The 18,429-nt window shown below is 42.6% G+C and overlaps 1 protein-coding gene across 2 annotated transcripts in view; it reads left to right on the forward strand.

Annotated features, from left to right (window-relative positions):
- EFEMP1 (EGF containing fibulin extracellular matrix protein 1) overlaps positions 1 to 14,732 on the forward strand; it is a 71,516-nt gene extending 56,784 nt beyond the window's left edge. For both annotated transcript variants that reach the window (XM_049870358.1, XM_049870357.1), the window contains exons 9-11: positions 5,339 to 5,462; positions 5,548 to 5,743; positions 13,355 to 14,732. In XM_049870358.1, coding sequence (XP_049726315.1) covers positions 5,339 to 5,462; positions 5,548 to 5,743; positions 13,355 to 13,516 — 482 coding nt within the window. In that variant the 3' untranslated portion in view covers positions 13,517 to 14,732. The remainder of the gene's footprint in view (positions 1 to 5,338; positions 5,463 to 5,547; positions 5,744 to 13,354) is intronic.
- The last annotated feature ends 3,697 nt before the right edge of the window (positions 14,733 to 18,429 follow it).

An 18,429-nucleotide genomic window follows, 5' to 3' on the forward strand; every position in this document is an offset into this window, starting at 1 on the left:
ACTAGTTTCTCATTGAACAGTTAGTACACATATTGTTTTATGACGTTGGTTAACAACCCCACGACATGTCAGCACTCTCCCTTCTTGACGTTGGGTTCCCTATTACCAGCTTTGCTGTTCCCTCCTATTTTCTAGTCCTTGACCCTAGCCTGGTGTGCCCTTTTAGTCTTGTTTTATGGGCCTATCTAATCTTTGGCTGAAGGGTGAACCTCAGGAGTGACTTCAGTACTGAGCTAAAAGGGTGTCTGGGGGTCATACTCTCAGGGTTTTTCCAGTCTGTCAGATCAGTAAGTCTGGTCTTTTTTTGTGAGTTAGAATTTTGTTCTACATTTTTCTCCAGCTCTGTCCAAGACCCTCTATTGTGATCTCTGTCAGAGCAATCGGTGGTAGTAGCCAGGCACCATCTAGTTGTCTGGTGGAGGCTGTGGTAGATGTGGTCTATTAGTCCTTTGGACTAATTTCCCTTGTATCTTTAGTTTTCTTCATTTTCCCTTGCTCCCGAAGGGGTGAGACCAGTGTTGTATCTTAGATGGCCACTCACAGGCTTTTAAGACCCCAGATGCTGCTCACCAAAGTAGAATGTAGCCCATTTTCTTTATAAATTATATTATGCCAATTGAGCTAGATATTCCCCGAGACCATGGTCCCCACAGCCCTCAACCCAGCAATTTGGTCCCTCAGAAGTTTGGATGTGTCTATGGAGCTTGCATGACCTTGCTTTGTACAAGTTGTGCTGGCTTCCCCAGTATTGTGTACTCATTTTATGCTCCTTTAGAGAGTTCTAACTGATATATCTGTTAAGTGTTCAGTTAGCCAGGAAAAGCAGGATTCTCTGCCATGGACTTCCATTTTTCCCACCTTGAATTTGAGCTCTTTCTTCCCCTGTCCATCATGAGGTTTGCACATCTCATAAAGAGGGTACTCAGTGTTAATGACTTTTCTTGAAATTTAGATATCGTCTTTTTTTTCTTGAATATAAATAGTTTTAATAAAATATTGACACCCCTCTTTATAGCCTACATAATCTCGATGATAGGTATCTTCCAATCAACCACCAGAAAAGATTCGATTATTAAAATATTTTACCGTGACTTAAAAAAAAAAAAAAAAATTTTTTTTTTTTTTGAACCTAGAGCCTAAGCTTAACGTGTGTTCCAAGCATTCTTCAAACCATTCTCAATTCTCCAAAACCCCAAGATTATACATTAGGTAGTAGTTTCAGTCCTGAGAAAATCAGCCTAATGTGGACTAAAAAGTGCTTGAGTTCTTTGAAGAAAACTATTGATCCAAATATAGCTAATATCTTTGGATCCAGGTTCAAAATAAGAACACTTGGGTGATCTTCACACCTCCACATTTGTGGAAGAGGCAGCTTTCTACAGGGTGCGAGTTCAGAGTCTCTCAGGGAGATCGGAAAGTACGCACCCTCTTCCCCCACAGCTAATGCTGCGTGTACTTTAAAATTGCTTTAACACAGAAAAGACTGCTTAGTCAATACCAAAAGTGTAAATAACCAAGGCAAAGATAGAACAACACTTAAATTTACATAAAGCAGTTAGAGAGTGAAAAAAAAAAAAAAATGACTGAACTTGAAGACAGAAATCTGTTTGAGTCCTAGCTCTATTGTGTTCTGTCTGTGCCATCTTGAGCAAATTACCAAACTTCTCTAAGACTCAGCCTTCTCATTTGGAAAAGGGAGTTGAAGGAATGAAATGGAACACAATATGTAAAAATGTTGTGTAAATTATAAAGCCTATACAATTCTAGATGTTACGAAATTCGCCCAGCAATGTAGAAGACTAGTAACAGATCTTTTCTAGGCAATTCTTTTTAGTCAGAATTGCAGAGAGGGCACACAAGGGCAGTAAAGAGGGAAGAAAATGTTAACAGAAGGAGACATTGGAAATTCTCAGTCTATACCATGATATTGCAGGGAAAGTGTTAACTTTGAGGACGATCCATGACCTGGGGTTTTATTAGGCATACGATTATTCAGCTAGACTCCAACCACTAAGTATAAGCATAATCAGAATGGCGTTCATTGCACAATGAACATCTGTATAACTCTTTCCAGGTTACTAGAGACTCTGTAAATGTTAATTGGAGGAAAACATTGCATATCAATGGTTTTACTTTCTAGATCCTAACTGTGAGAATTTTAACATGAATATTACATGCAGAAGAATGTTAGCCCGTGGGATAGCTTCACCCATTTTCCTGGAGTCCTTAAAACAAGTGTCTGTGCATTTGTGATCATAAATGGATTTGATGCTCAGCAAAAGACGGAAGCAAATTAACATACAATGCTAATTATGCTTATACTTAGTGGTTGGAGTCTAGCTGAATAATCGTACGCCTGATAAAACCCCAGGTCATGGATCTTCCTCAAAGTTAACACTTTCCCTGCAAAATCATGGTATAGACTGAGAATTTCCAGTGTCTCCTTCTGTTAACATTTTCTTCCCTCTTTACTGCCCTTGTGTGCCCTCTCTGCAATTCTGACTAAAAAGAACTGTCTAGAAAAGATCTGCTACTAGTCTTCTACATTGCTGGGCCTATGAGTCAGAGTCTACTTGATGAGAATTTTTTTTTGCCTATATTATATCTGTTGCAATTAAAGGTAAAAAAGACATTAGACTTGCAAATGAGTGCCATGAGTATTATATTTTGAAGACATGCAGCTTCAGAATGCTTGGTTAAGCCAGAGCATTTTTTGTGAAAGACAGTTACATTCTTTTAAAGTACAACATCATTGCTTTCCCCCACTAAAATCATTCCTTCCCAGCCTCAACCATAGAACTAAATTAAAAACTGGAGAAGTTTGGATTCTTACCTTCCTCCAAAAGGTTTATTTGGAGGATAAAATAATGGTTCTCATTTCCACAGCCTGGCAAAAATAAAAAACACACACACACTCATTGAATATTTTGACACTATTAATAATTTCTGAAAACGCTTCCAAAAGGATTAAGGTATTGATTATGCTATGTTCTAAATTAATAATAAATGAAATTATAACATAAAATTTCCTCTTGCCACTGTTGGACTCTCTGTAGCAAACTAGTCTTAGTTTCCCCTGCAACCAAACGGCCCTTAAGAAGCCACGGAAAGGACAAGTCAACTGCAATTTCTTCTGAGGATCTAGGTTTCTTTGCTTAGCCACAACCAGTCCAAAAGAAGACACTTCTTGTAACTGACTCTTGGAAGCTACGTAGCTTTTCCAGTCTCCTCCTGGGCTCAGGATAACTTCAGCCAGTTTGGAGGCCAAAAGAAAATGTTTTGCTCTAAAGACAAGCCATGGAATAATTCTCATTTAGAGGGCGCAGTACCAAAGATACCTCTCCCTAACTGTGTGAACTTGGGCCAGTCACTTAACCCTTATTTGTGTTTCCTCCGTGTCAAATGGAGATTATCTTTCTTGCCTGTCTCCGCATGGTTTGTGAGAGAAGCAACTTAGTTCAGTTTAACATTTCTTGAAAACCAGGTGCTCTCAGTGCAGTGATGGTAAGTGATGAAAGGGATAAAAGAAGACTAACTATGATAGCGCCTGCCTTCAAGGAGTCTAGAAGCTAAGAGAAGCGTTAAGACAAACACAGAGATTTCAATAAAGCAAAGCAGAAAACAACAGGGCCTAGAAGAGGAACACAGAGGTATGAGAATTCAGGGAAAAGAAAGAGATCATAACCCAGGCCCATGATCTTGACTGGCTTGTAGCAGAATTCAGTAAGTTATTGAATGTGTAGATGAAAATATCCAACTGTGGGAAGTCATGATTTTGAAAAGGCTTTTACTGGATAAAATAAAAATCACTATTTTATTTGAATGTAAAGGGATGTAGACATAGATATGGATGTAGATGGGGTCCCCCAGGGGGTACAGTTAACGCACTCGGCTGCTAATCCAAAGGTTAGAGGTTCCATTCCCCCCAGAGACACCTCTGAAGAAAGCCTGGCAATTTGCTTCTGAAAAGTCAGCCATTTGGGAAACCCTATGGAGCAAAGTTTCACTCTGACACACATGGGATTGCCATGAGTCAGAATAAAATTGCCAGCAACTGGTCATGGACATGGATATTGATACCGATTTTTGGTGTTTTAATTGTAATGCATTTCTAATGCAACTGTTCCGGGGGTTCCTAATTACCAAATCCAAAGTCCGTCCTTGTCCAACCTGGTCTATCCCAGTGTGTCTGCTTCCCCGACTCTCCGCCCCTCCGGCTCCCTCAGCACTGCCTTCTCCTTGGCTGCCTCCCTCCACCAACAGCGCCTTTCTCAGCTCCCCTTCTTCCGCCCAGTTCTCACGTGGCTCTGCTCTGGGAGGTGGAACTCTCCATAGCTTCACGTCTGGTTCTGTACTAACCTGGAAGGATGTGTAATCCACTCCCAGAGTGGCAGCTCCCACCTGCATGCTGAGGCGTACTAGGGCCACATTCCTAGCCCGCACCTCTCTTTCAAGCTCCTGAGCCAGATGGTAAACTGCCCTCTCAATACTTCTGCTTGCTGCTTTCTCAGCCCGTAAGGCCCTCCCCGCCACAGCCGTGAAAACCCCACAGAATCACCCTTTGAGGTTAAGTTGCGATGCTTCCTCCTTCCTTCAGCCTTCCCTAATCCCCCAGGTAGAATTAATCAAGTCTGCTTCCAATCTTCCAAGGCATTCATCTATCTCTTATTTAATTACACTTTATTTTATAACTAACTGTGGCCATATCTATAACCAAGAAAACAAGCCAGTTGCCGTCAAGTCGATTCTGACTCATGGCAACCCCATGTGTGTCACAGTAGAACTGTGCTCCGTAGAGTTGTCAGCGGACGATTTTTCCAAAGTACCTCACCAGGCCCGTCTTCCAAGGCACTTCTGGGTGGACTTGAACCTCTGACCTTTTGATTAGCTGCCAAGCCCGTTAACCATTTGCATCACCCAGGGACACGTGCCATATCTATAAAAGCCAAAAGCCTCCTGCCACAGAGTCTGTTTGGACTCAAGCGACCCTAAAGTCCCCACTAAACTGTCATCTCTCTGAGGGCAGGAACTGGGTGTCTGTACTTCTACATAAGCAGGGTCAACGGCTGGCATTTGGCTGGCATTTGGCTGGCATTCAACACATGAACAATGCATGCGCAATAAAATATAACTGAACGATGCATATTCATCAGTCTAAAGTGGCTCCGCTTCACCTGTCCTGAATTCAGTGTGATGGACTCGGGTCCTACTCAGTCTCGTGTGTAAAAGCAGATTAAACACACACCAGAGTTCACACACCTCCATCCTGGAAAACCAGAGTATGGCACTTGTACAATCTCCCTAGGTCAGGAAACTCTTTGACCTTACATCTCTACAGATATAAACGAATGCGAGACCACAAACGAATGCCGGGAGGATGAAATGTGTTGGAATTATCACGGCGGCTTCCGTTGTTACCCACGAAATCCTTGTCAAGACCCCTACGTTCTAACATCGGAGAAGTAAGAAAAATCAGAACTTTTGAAAGTGAGAATCTCCTGGTCTTTACCAAGCCAAGCTGGTGAATGTTTACGTTTCTCTCTACAGCCGATGTGTCTGCCCGGTCTCCAGCGCCGTGTGCCGAGAGCTCCCCCAGTCCATAGTCTACAAATACATGAGCATCCGATCTGATAGGTCAGTGCCTTCGGACATCTTCCAGATTCAGGCCACAACTATTTACGCCAACACTATCAATACTTTTCGGATTAAATCTGGAAATGAAAATGGAGAGTTCTACCTAAGAGTAAGTATCCTGAAGGCAGCCTTGGCTGTTGAGAAGGGTGGAAATATCTTTTTTTTTTTTTTTAAGTATTCCCATGGAAGGGAAGCTAACATTTAAAGAGTTTTTATATATGCAGGCTTTGTGTAACGCCTTTCTGTGTGCGGGGTCCCATATAATTTTCTCGGTAACACTGTCAAACAGATACTAATATTTATCTCCATTTTTTACAGGGGAAGAAAGTAAGACTCAGGGATGCTATTAGCTTCCTTAAACCAAATCCGTTGCCACTGAGTCTATTCCGACTCACAGCGACCCTATAGGACAGAGTAGAACTGCCCCATAGTTTCTAAGCAGTGCCTGGTGGATTCGAACTGCCATTCTTTTGGTTAGCAGCCATAGCTCTTAACCACTACACCACCAGGGTTTCTGTTAGCTTCCTTAGAGTCACTCAGATACCAACCTGCAGACTCCGATGGAGTCATGTGCTGACCTGTTGGTCACACGCGCTTACACACACACACACACACACACACCCCAAATAACCCAGTGAACCCAGTGCTGTCGAGTCGATTCTGACTCATAGCGACCCCAGATAGCAGCCGCAAATCAGCGGCAGCTATTTAATTGTAGAAACAAGAATTCCTGGACAGCTTTTCAGAAATCCTTAATTCCTTATTATTACACTGACAAGATGGTTCACGTTTGCGCCAAAACTAAAACCCCCCTGTTTCTGAGAAGCGCCCCCACCCACCTCACGTATCGTGTGTGTCAGGGGCCGGAGCGTTCTAGCAAACTTCCAGCCTCTGCCTTTGCTCTCATTGCCTGTATCACACCCTTCTCTGAAGTCGCCCATGTCTTTCTTTCCTTACTTCATCTCTTGGGTTGTCTGGCTTCCCCACGCTTCTTTGTACTGGGTCTCTTTACCTCCCCAATCCCTTCCAGAGGCTTCCTAGCTGATCTCCCTGACTCCAGGTCCTCAGCCTTCCAGTTCCCCCTGCAATATCTCAGCAAGTTCATTTTAGGTTAAAATTCTGACATATTTTAAATACAGCTCATGACTTCATATGAAAATGAGGGCACCCCACCAAGCAGTTTATGGAGGTAACTGTTTAATGCTAAGGATCTTATTCTTCCACCTACAATTTTCTCAAAGCTCCTTTGGGCACCCTTCATTCTTCTCCATATTTTAAAGTCAGTATTTCATCGTGAGAGTATGAAAACTGAATCGGAAAATTCATGCTTGTGGTTGAGGGCAACGAGTTTGGTTTTGGATTTTTTTTTTTTTTGTAAAGTTTATAGATTGTAAATGTTTACACGTTTATCGTTGTCTTTGAGATATCAAGTTCCCTTCCAGCTACAGAGTTATGTGGCTCTCTGTTTCTTTCCCAGTAAATTAGAAATGATTAATTTCTCCTGACCAACTTCTGAAGAGAAAAACCCAACCCAAAATACAATCTATTGATATTCTTTTTTCTATTAGGAAAGAATAAACTTTAACATTGGATGTTTTAACTTTAAAATATACCAGATATATAAGAAATTTCTTTTAATTGAATTTCACACAGTTCATAATATGCCAATTTAATAATTCTAGCCCAAATAACATTTGTAACTCCATGACAATTAAATAGATTCATCTCAAAATCTTTTCTAAAAATAATTTTCCACTATGAACTCTGAGCCATAACTCAGGAAAATAAAATTTCCTAGCAGAATCAATAAACAGTTAAACAAAGTTTCAGTGCCTTTTTTTCTGCGCAATAAACGTGGCACTTGGAAAGTTGTTTATAATTCCTGTCAGTGCATTTCTCAACCTGATATTGTCAAATATAAATGCTGACAGTGTTTTCCCAAATAAAAAACTAGAACTCTTTTCTCATTAATGAAATAAAACATTGCCAATTTTGATAATTCCAGAGTTAAATAATTTTAAATTATTTTAAACAAAAGAAACTATTCAAAACAACAAAAATAGACATTCAAGACTATTTCATATCACATAATTTCAAAAGTAGGTAGATCAAATCCTGCAAAGTTTCTTAGCTGAAATTCCACTTGTACCAAAACGAAAAAAGACAAACCAGTTGCCATTCAGTCGATTCTACAACCTGGTAGGACAGAGGAGAACTGCCCCATAGGATTTCCAAGAAGCAGCTGGTGGATTCGAACTGCTGACCTTTTGGTTAGCAGCCATAGTTCCTAACCACTGTACCACCAGGGTTCCTCCACTTGTACAAAGGGCATTTAATATATAAGAATCAACCAGCAGGCCTTACTTAAGCACCTACTGTGTGCTCAACTCCATGCTAGATGCTGTGAGGGACAAAATGCACAGTTCTTGATTTCAGGGAGCTTCAAATGTTACTGGGAGGCAGAAGTTAACATGTACGAAAAAAGGGCACAATTGTGTGCTTACTTCTGTGGTTCAAAGACATCAGTGAATTCATAATAGCTGAAATACAAGGTTTCTTGATGGTCAGGAGACTTGACCTGGTCCTTGAAAGGATACACGGAATATAGAGTTTATATTTCTATTCCCTTTGGGAGAAGACGTAAAAGGGGATGTCTTAGTTATCTAGTGCTGCCACAGCAGAAATACCACAAGTGAATGGCTTTAACAAACAGAAATTTATTCTCTCTGAGTCTAGGAGGCTAGAAGTTCGAATCAGGGTGCCAGCTCAAGGGGAGGGCTTTCTCTCACTATCTGTTCTGGGGGAAGGTCCTTGTCATTAATCTTCCGTGGTCGAGGAGCTTCTCAATGCAGGGACTCTGGGTCCAAAGGATGCGTTATTCTCCTGGCTTTTATTTCTTGGTGGTATGAGGTCCCCCTGTCTCTCTGCTCATTTCTCTCTTTTCTATCTCAAAAGAGATTGGCTCAAGACACAATCCCATCTTGTAGATTGAGCCCTTCCTCATTAACATAACTGCCGCTAATCCCATCTCACCAGCATCACAGAGGTAGGATTTACAACACATAGGAAAATCATAACAGGTCACAAAATGGTAGACAATTACACAATACTGGGAATCATGGCCTAGCCAAATTGACACACATAGTTCTGGGGACATAATTCAATCCATGACAGGGGACATATTGTAAAGAAGTACTACATGAAATTGAAGGTAGACCAGCACCCCCACCTCCATTCTCTATCCCCTTGACCACCCCTTGCTTTTGTTCATCACCCCGTGACCACCTGCCATGCTATTCATTTGTCTCTGTCACCGCTAGAATGTAGGCACCATGACAGCAGACCCTCTGCCTATCTGTTCGCTACTCCCTCCTCAGCAGGTAGAACAGACCGTGCACATAGCAGGTGCTCAGAAAACATTTCTAAATGGATGGATTAATTCAATCCACTATTACCTGCAAGGTATCACTGGTACCCACAACTACTGCCTATAAGAGCTCAAGCACCGTGCAAGGTCCTAGAGAAACAGCAGGGAATAAACCCAAGCCAAGCCCTGCCCAGTGGAGCCTAGAGTCCAGACACAGAGTGAGAGCTCACAAGTATGCTGAGCATTACAACAAAGCTGCAAGTTGCTCATGAGTGTATAACGAGGGGACCTAACCAAGAGCAGAGTGGTTGGGGAATCTCCTGGAGGAAGTAGTATTTCAGGGGAAGGGTGGAAGGAATAAAACGCAGTCTAGCAGGAATGAGACACAAAGTGTAGGGTGCAGAACATAAATAAGAACTCTTCGTACTTTCTGCGCAATTTCTCTGTGACCTAAAACTGCTCTAAAACTCTGTTGTTGTTGGTTATTGTTGTCAGCTGCTGTCAAGTCAGCCCTTGACTCACGGCAACCACAAGTGTCACAGAGCTGAAGCAGCTCCGTGCGGTTTTCTTGAGTGTAATCTTTACAGAAACAGTTCACCAGGCTTTACTTGTGCAGCACCACTTGGTGGGTTCAGATTGCCAGCCTTTCAGTTAGCAGCCGGTCACAAACCACTTGCACCGCCCAGGCTCCTGCTCTAAAAAAATAAAGTCTGCTAAAGAAATAACGAAAAAGCACTGTGGTTAGACTGGAACTCGAAGAGCTAGAAGGAGAGTGGCTTGGTAGGAGCTTGGAAAGCTGGCAGGGGCTAGGTCACCCAAGGCCTTACAGGCCACGTTAAGGGTTTAAGCTGAAGAATCACTGTCGGATTTCATGTTAAAAACATGTCTGGCCAAAAAAAAAAAGAAGAAGAAGAGTGAATACTAGCTAATATCTAACAGGAAAAAACAATGAACAAAAACAAAAGCCCCGTTTACCCTTCTATCATATAAGATAATCCTTTTGTGAGTTTAAGTAATAACTAGGCCTTAATTACTGCTGACAGATGGTGGAATGAAAACAGATGAAAAGTTAGATGAGTCCTTGTCTTAGTTTTCTAGCACTGCTATAACAGAAACACCACAAGTGGGTGGCTTTAACAAAGTGAAATTTATTTTCTCACAGTCTAGTAGGTTACAAGTCCAAATTCAGGGCGTCGGCTCCAGGGGAAGGCTTTCTCTCTCTGTTGGTTCTGGAGGAAGGTCATTGTCCTCAATCTTCCCCTGGTCGGGGAACTTCTCAGGCACAGAGACCTCAGGTCCAAAGGACATGCTCTGCTCCTGGTGCTGCTTTCTTGGTGGTAGGAGGTCCCCAACTCTCTGCTTGCTTCTCTTTCATTTTATCTCTTGAGAGATAAAAGGTGGTACAGGCCACACCCCAGGGAGACTCCCTTTACACTGGATCAGGGAGGTGATCTGAGTAAGGATGGTGTTACAATCCCACCCTAATCCTCTCAACATAAGATTACAATCACAAAATGGAGAACAAACACACAATACTGGGAATCATGGCCTAACCAAGTTGGCACATATTTTGGGGGGGACACAATTCAATCCATGACAGTCCTTGACGTGAAATGTGGAAGAATAAAATTCAAAAGTACTTTCAAAACTGGAAAAAAAAAAAAAAAAAAGGTGCCTGGCCACACTGTAGAGCCTGGATTGGAGCTGGGCAAGAATGGCACCGGGGAGAGCAGTGAGGTGTTAAAGAGATGGGAGACTAGGGGGCAGCAGTGGGTCAAAACAAAGTGGACATGTGTATGAAGATGTAGGAAGAACAGGACTTGGTGTTCCATTTGCTAAGCGGGACAAAGGAGGAGGAGGCAACAAGGATAACCCCAAGTCTCTGTCTTGAGAGCTCACATTGAGGGGAAGATGAGTCGTTCAGTTTGGACATGTGGGGTCCTGGTCCCCCCGAGGGCAACACACAGCTGGATATGTAGGCTTGGAACACAAAACAGAGATATTTCAAGTCACTGGGAATAATTACATGATGACTGAAGCCATGGACATGGGTGAGATCAACCAGGGAGAGTGCGTAGGAAGTGGATGAGTCACTCAGAAGAGAAGAGGGACTGGGATAAGGTGGGGCTAGATTAAAAAGAGTGTTCCTTTCCGTAACATAATCTGGGCACGCTCAGTATCACCCGGTACCTTGGTCTGCAGATTCCCTGGTCATCTCACTCCCATGACCGCCAGCTCCATGCCACTCTGCCATCAAACCCCTGCCCTCGCTCCCACGCGATCTGCTCTTCACCTCAAAGTGATATTAGTCCCCTGACCCCTCCATTGTATTCCAGTCTGTCAGCTTGGTGGACACATGAATTGCTCTGTCACCACCCCCTCAACTCCCTGCCCAGAAACTCTGCATCAATCCCAAAATCCATATCTACTTTCATACCCAGCTTGACAACACAGATGGTAACACTATCAAATCTTGGTCTCCAACTCAGACGAGTCCTCAGTATGCTCCATAATCCTGTTTCTCTTTCTCACTTCTCTCATTCTCCTCAGTCCCTGATCCCAAAGCTCCCCATTCTCTTTAAGTTCCTAAAACCATTTGCCGTCGAGTCCATTCCGACTCATGGCAGCCCCAAGGGTGGCCGAGTAGAACTTTGCTCCACAGGGTTTTTAATGGTTGGTTTTTCAGAAGTAGGTCACCAGGCCTTTCTTTTGAGGTGTCTCTGTGGACTCGAACCACCAACCTTTTGGTTAGTGGCTGAGTGTGTTAACCATTTGCATCATCCAGGGACACCCTTTAAGTCCCTACAGCTTTCATGTTCAGTAGGTGACCTCACCTCTTACTCTTCTGATACCACTGAGCCCAACAGGCAAGAATTACCTGAACTTCTCATCCCACTCCACTACAGGCTAAAATCCATGTGTCCCCTTCTTTTCCCCTTCCTCTAGTTCCCAAAAACAGGGTTTCACTTCTGCCAATCAAGGCCAACCCACCACCTGTATTCTTCATTCCATCTCCTCTGGAATCTTGTTCTGTCAGACTTCCCTCTATCCCTACATAATTCAGTTTCTCCTTCTAGATATGGCCGTCCCTCTCCCCTCCTTTCATAGGAATGCTTTTAAAGAGTCTGTAATCACAGCCTCTGCTTCCTCACTTCATAGTGCCACTTCAGTTTTCTGTTCCCACTACTCTACTGAAGTTATTCTTGAAAAAAGCCACCAACCACACGCATACTGCTCAATCCAGAGGGCATATTGAATTCCCAGTCATCCTCAGCCTCCCCTGACATGAATGACCACTCAACTGTTCTCCACTTAACCATCTGTTTCTTCTATCTCCTTCAACAGTTTCTCCTCTGCCCACTCCATAAATGTCAGCCTCTCCCAGAAGGGTAGCCTTGTCACATATGCATTCTCTCCCAGGTTTAATGGCCACCGATTCTAATGACTGCAGGATCCTAACCCATGTCTCTCTCCCTGCCCTCTTTATCTTGCATCCACACTCACACATCCACTTACCCGCCCTCCAGCCTCATCCCTCTCCACTCCCCCAGCATCCATCACACTCTTCAATAAAATGAAACCACATCCAGGTCTCCTGAAAATGCTACTTTGCAGAGCTTCTCTTTATCCTGGGTGACTCTCCTTGGGCATTCAAAGCCTTCCTTCAGTGCCACCTCTTTTCCCTGTGTGTATGCACTTTTACGTGTCTTCACGCATGCTCTGTGTGTCCCTGTAGATCCTAGCATTTGCCACACTCTGCTGCAGTTAACCATTTACATTTCTCTTCGGTTACTAAATGTAAGCGAATGCAGTGTTAAGGAGTAGAAAAATGACAACTTTACTAAATGTAAGCGAATGCAGTGTTAAGGAGTAGAAAAATGACAACTTTACTAAATGTAAGCGAATGCAGTGTTAAGGAGTAGAAAAATGACAACTTTGTTCGCCATTTCAAAAATTACCAGATTCTGGCTTGAACTCTAGAGAGATGCTACAAGAAAGGGAGGAATGAAAAACAAAGAACTCCCCAGAAAAGTCAGTCCTTGTAACTTGGAGCTGATGACTATGGGTGGCCAAGGGATAAGGGGACTTGTTGGGATCAAAAAGGGATTAAGGAGTAGCTCTTCTGACTCACAGCGACTCTACAGGACTGAGTAGAGCTGCCCCACAGGGTTTCCAAGGAGCGGCTGGTGGATTCAAACAGCTAACTTATTGGTTAGCAACCGAGTTCTTAACCACTGAGCCACCAAGGCTCCAAAGTTCTTCCCCTAAATCTTACAGGAGGTATACTCACAAATAATAGAAACTCAAATTCAGAAAAATGATCTCCCTTTATTTTTTCTTTTTCTTTTCTAGCAAACAAGTCCTGTAAGTGCAATGCTTGTGCTAGTGAAGCCTCTATCAGGACCCAGAGAATACATTGTGGACCTGGAGATGCTGACAGTGAACAGTATAGGAACTTTCCGCACAAGCTCAGTGTTACGGTTGACGATAATCGTGGGGCCATTTGCATTTTAGTCTTTTTATAAGAGTCCACCACAGGCATTTAAATCAGCCAAAGAATAATGTTACCTTAAAGCACTATTTTATTTATAGACATATCTAGTACATTTACAGCTATATTCTGTACACTCACCCGTAAGTCAAACAATTACACCATGGTATAAAGTGGGCATTTAGTCTGTAAAGATTCAGTTTGTCTTTATTACTGTATGTAAATTAAACATTAATCCACTAAACTGGTCTGATTCAAGAGAGCTAAGCATACATTATCTGGTGAAACTTGGATCCTTTCCTGTAAAAGTGGGACCAAGCAATGGTGATCTTTTGTGGTGCTTACGAAGACTTCTACTACAGCCACTCCAGTCTCCTAAGGAGGCAGCCATCGTGACATTGAATAGCATGCAAGGTCAAGTTTTTTAACTGCTTTGTAAGAAAATGAAAAAAGTCAATAAAGATATATTTCTTTAGAAAAATGAGGATCTACCATATTTGTGCTGGCTTTTATTTTTTAATCCATCTAACCTAAAGGTGGCTGTTCATTACATAGTAATGAGGCATTATTGTATAACATGCTGATTTCTGTAGGATGTTTTAAATTTTGTATGAAACTTATCATTATGTATATTAAAAAAAATAGTAAACAAAAATTCTCCAAAATGAATAAATTATCACTACAAAATTATTGTACTGAGAAATCTATGAAAAGGAGGTGAGAGAACAAATTGTTTCTCAGCCACATTGGCACTGGACTGAAGAAGCAAATTCAGTAAATGTAATCCACCCGTTGCCCTCGAATCGATTCCATAGCGACCCTATAGGACAGAGTAGAACTGCCCCATAAGGTTTCCAAGGAGTGACTGGATTCAAGCTGCCGAGCTTTTGGTTAGCAGCCAAACGCTTACAGCATCCCCTAAATTCAAGACTTCTACAGGATGTAGAGCAAAATGCAGAGAAGGTTTTTTTTCACTGAGAAAGTTTTAATTTCTGGATAACATTAAAATCCTAACACTTTACTACCTAGAAACTAAAACCTCTCATCTTTGTACTCAATGCTTACAGAGGAAGAAAACTTACTCCTGGCATCCAGAGTGACAGTGAAGTAAACCAAATGACCTTCCCTCCCAACTCCATGAAAAGCTTTTATGTCTTCTTATTTGTTTAAAATGAAACTGCTTCACTTTGATGTATCATATTTTTAAATAAAAAAATGAATAAATATTCTTTTAGAGGATCACCCAATCTCTGGAGGTTTTTTTTCTTAATGTAACCAATAACAGCCAACATAATTTTTGTGTCTGGGGAGAAGAATCAGTTATCAGAACAAGAATGACTTTGATTTTTTTTTTTCTTAATAAATCAACTAGGAAATAAGGAAACAAAAAGACTTAAGATAATGCCAGAAAAGTGGTGTACAGCCAATTTTTTTCTTACATCCAGTTTCAACGGCACTTACTCATCTGTGCCTCTGACAACCAGGTAACCTTGCTGCTGAAACAAGTGTTTCTCAAAGAGTTGACTAAATTTGCAGTGCTGTAGTTATCAAAAAAAAGGTTCACCAAGAGATCAAGGAACAAAACACAAACTCTTGTGTGAGTAGAGTCAGGGCGGGGTTTTAAAGGGCGAAAGCGCACAGAAACTGAAGAAGAGAAAGCAGGCCTGGCTGAGGGAATCACAGGGGAAGAGAATAAACAACCAGCTGCAACATGGCGGGACTGCTGAGTCTATTCCTTGCATCCTGTCAACATGTCAACATGATTACCTAGGAGTCCAGATCAATTACCCCTTGAGTTAAATGATTCCATTTTTAAGCAATCTTGTGATTTTTCTACATATGGACACAGCTCTCAAGTCAGAGCTGGGAATCCTAACGGTTTTTTTTTTTTTTTTTTAAGCCTGCAAGTCTTCCAGCAGATTTTTCGCTCTTAAACAAGAAGGCAGGGGTCCCGCCTACAACTCCATAGGGGGTTGTAGAGGAAACGGGGATCTCTCTGAAATATTTATACATAGGCCCTGACCCTCTGCACCCACCTCCAAATACATAGTCACATGCCACATAACGTCCGTTTGGGCAACGTCCAACTGCATGTACATCCACGTCCCGTAAGGTTATAATAAAACCCTGGTGGCATAGTGGCTAAGTGCTATGGCTGCCAAACAAAAGGTCGGCAGTTCAAATCCACCAGGAGCCCCCTGGAAACCCTGTGGGGCAGTTCTACTCTGTCCTATAGGGTCGCTATGAGTCGGAATCAACTCAATGGCAACAGGTACCCAAAAACAGGTCTTCACAATGTGGAAACATCGAGGACATGAGAAATAATCCAATTTAGCTATATATTTTTTAATTATAATTCAAAATAAATTTTTTTTCCACAATTCCCTCTTTTTAAATTATGCATGATTACTCGTGTTAAACTGAAAGCCTTTTTGCTTCGTTTCACTGGTGGAAAAAAGGCCAGTCATTGTTTCCCACACTTCCAAACACACTTCCAGGGAAATGCATATATTCTGACTCAGTAAGCCTCGGGAATGAGGACTGACCTAGTCGTTCCCATCATCTCAGCATTCTAACGCCCTAGGCCTGGGCTCTGACACTTCCAGGTACTCTGACTGGACGGAGTTATTTCCTGGCACTGACTAGAAGAGACCTCTTATTTATCAAGCTCTCTCCAAAGGGGTAGTAACGTCCCTCCAGCTACCCCATCTGTCTCTTCCGTAGTTTCTTTGATGGCTTGCAATCTCCTTCCCCTCCAAACATAAACTCTTTCCTATTCCATACCTTTCTTTCTAGTAAGATTCCAGAGCTCAGATGATACCTTGTCAAACCCACTTATCTTTAAGACTTGCTCAAGGTTGTAATTTATTCAGCAGGAGCGGTACCTAGAATGTAGGTCTTATGACTTAGGTTAGGGCTTTCTTCCACCGGTCTTATTCCAAATTTCAGCATCAATAGGCAATCCCTCCCCTTTCTAAGCCTCTTCCTCAAAGTGTTCACCATGTGGCCCAGCCTTGCTGGCTTCTGTGACCAGCTGTCACTGCTGCTGTCATACCCACCCTCCCCCGCCTCCCGAAAAACCCAATGCCGTCGAGTTGCTTCCGACTCATAGTGACCCTATAGGACTGAGTAGAACCGCCCCATAGAGTTTCCAAGGAGTGTCTGGCGGATTCGAACCGCCGACCTTTTGATTTGTAGCTGAGCTCTTAACCCTTGAGCCACCAGGGCTCCTGTCACACAGCCAGGTTGAAATTACATGGGTTTTGGCCTAATTCTGATTTACTCTCTGTAAAGGCGGCTGATTGTCATCTTTAACTCTGGAGAAGCAGAAGTAGCTGTCCTAGGCAAAGCACTGCTGACGTGTAGAGAGAGACTGAGACGTAAGGACCAATTGCATAGACCTTACTATACTTGGAAAAAAAACAGTTGTCATGCAGTCGGCTCCAACTCATGGTGATCCCGTGTGTGTCAGAGTAGAGCTGTGCTCCACAGGGTTTTCAATGCCTGATTTTTCAGAAGTAGATCACGAGGCCTTTCTTCCAAGGCACCTCTGGGTGGACCTGAACCTCCAACCTTTGGGTTAGCAGTTGAGTGTGTTAACTGTTGGCACCACCCAGGGACTCCTACTATACTTGAGGGGACAATCTTGAAAAGAGAAAAAGCTTGTTACTAAAGATCCCGCGGAGCTCTCTGCACAGGGGGTCTTTGAGAGTGACTGACAGTAGCGAAGACGGTGCCAGGCTGACGCTCCCCTGGCCTCCAGCAGCGGCTGGACCAGAAGGCTTGTGAGTCCTTCCTGCCACAATCTTTCCATGACCGGTGGCATATACAGTTGCCCGTCAACATTTTCCGCCTCTCAGGTTCATTGTTGTTGCTGTTGCTAGGTGCCATCGAGTCCCTTCCGACTCACAGCAACCCTATGTACAACAGAATGAAACACTGCACAGTCCTGCACCATCTCATGGTCGTTATGCTCAAGCTCTCTCTTGTAGCCACTGTGTCAGTTAGTCTCATTGAGAGTCTTCCTCATTTTTGCTGACCCTCTACTTTACCAAGCATGATGTCCTTCTCCAGGGACTAATTTCTCCTGATAACACATCCAAAGTATGTGAGACATAGTCTCACCATCCTCACTTCTAAGGAGCATCCTGTCTGTATTTATTCCACGATAGATTTGTTCGTTCTTTTGGTAGTCCATGATATATTCAATATTCTTCACCAACACCATAATTCAAAGGCATCAATTCTTCTTTGGTCTTCTTTGTTCATTGTCCAGCTTTTGCACACATATGAGGTGATTAAAAACACCATGGCTTGGGTCAGGCACACCTTAGTCTTCAGGGTGACATCTTTGAGAGGCTGCTTTCCCACTTATAGTGCACGCTGCCGCAAGGCAGGGGCCTTTACGGCTGTTTGAAGCCAATAAAACAGGCATGTGTTGCAAATTGCTGTTTCTACAGGGTATTGTATGAGGTGTGTGCACTTTTGGCAGGAAAAACAAAATTTTGGAAAAAAAATTGGGGGACACAAATGTCCTAGTGGACTTGGGGGGTGGCACCTGAGGGGACGCAACTTGTGGGACAATATACGTCCATCTGGACTCTAAGGGTAGGCTTGAGGGAGGGGGCAAGGAAAAAAAATCCATACTACCTACCAAAAATTCAACAACACCCAATGATTCAGCATGCTTCCATTAATGAAAACACATGGAATCAACAAAAAATTCAAAGCAGAAAATAATTGGGTCTTATGAGGGTTAGGTGAAAATGACAAAAAAAGAAAAAAAAATTAATGAAAAAAAATTTTTTAATTGGAGGGTAGAAATGAGCTAGAAACCAATCCCCAAATCTAATAAATGTAGTTATCTCCGCCTCCACAAGGGAGATATTTTTAGTGAATCCAAAAGATGGAAACAGAATGGTTATCTGATACCGTA

This window comes from Elephas maximus, chromosome 26 (assembly GCF_024166365.1).
Source record: "Elephas maximus indicus isolate mEleMax1 chromosome 26, mEleMax1 primary haplotype, whole genome shotgun sequence".
Classification (NCBI taxonomy): Eukaryota; Metazoa; Chordata; class Mammalia; order Proboscidea; family Elephantidae; genus Elephas; species Elephas maximus.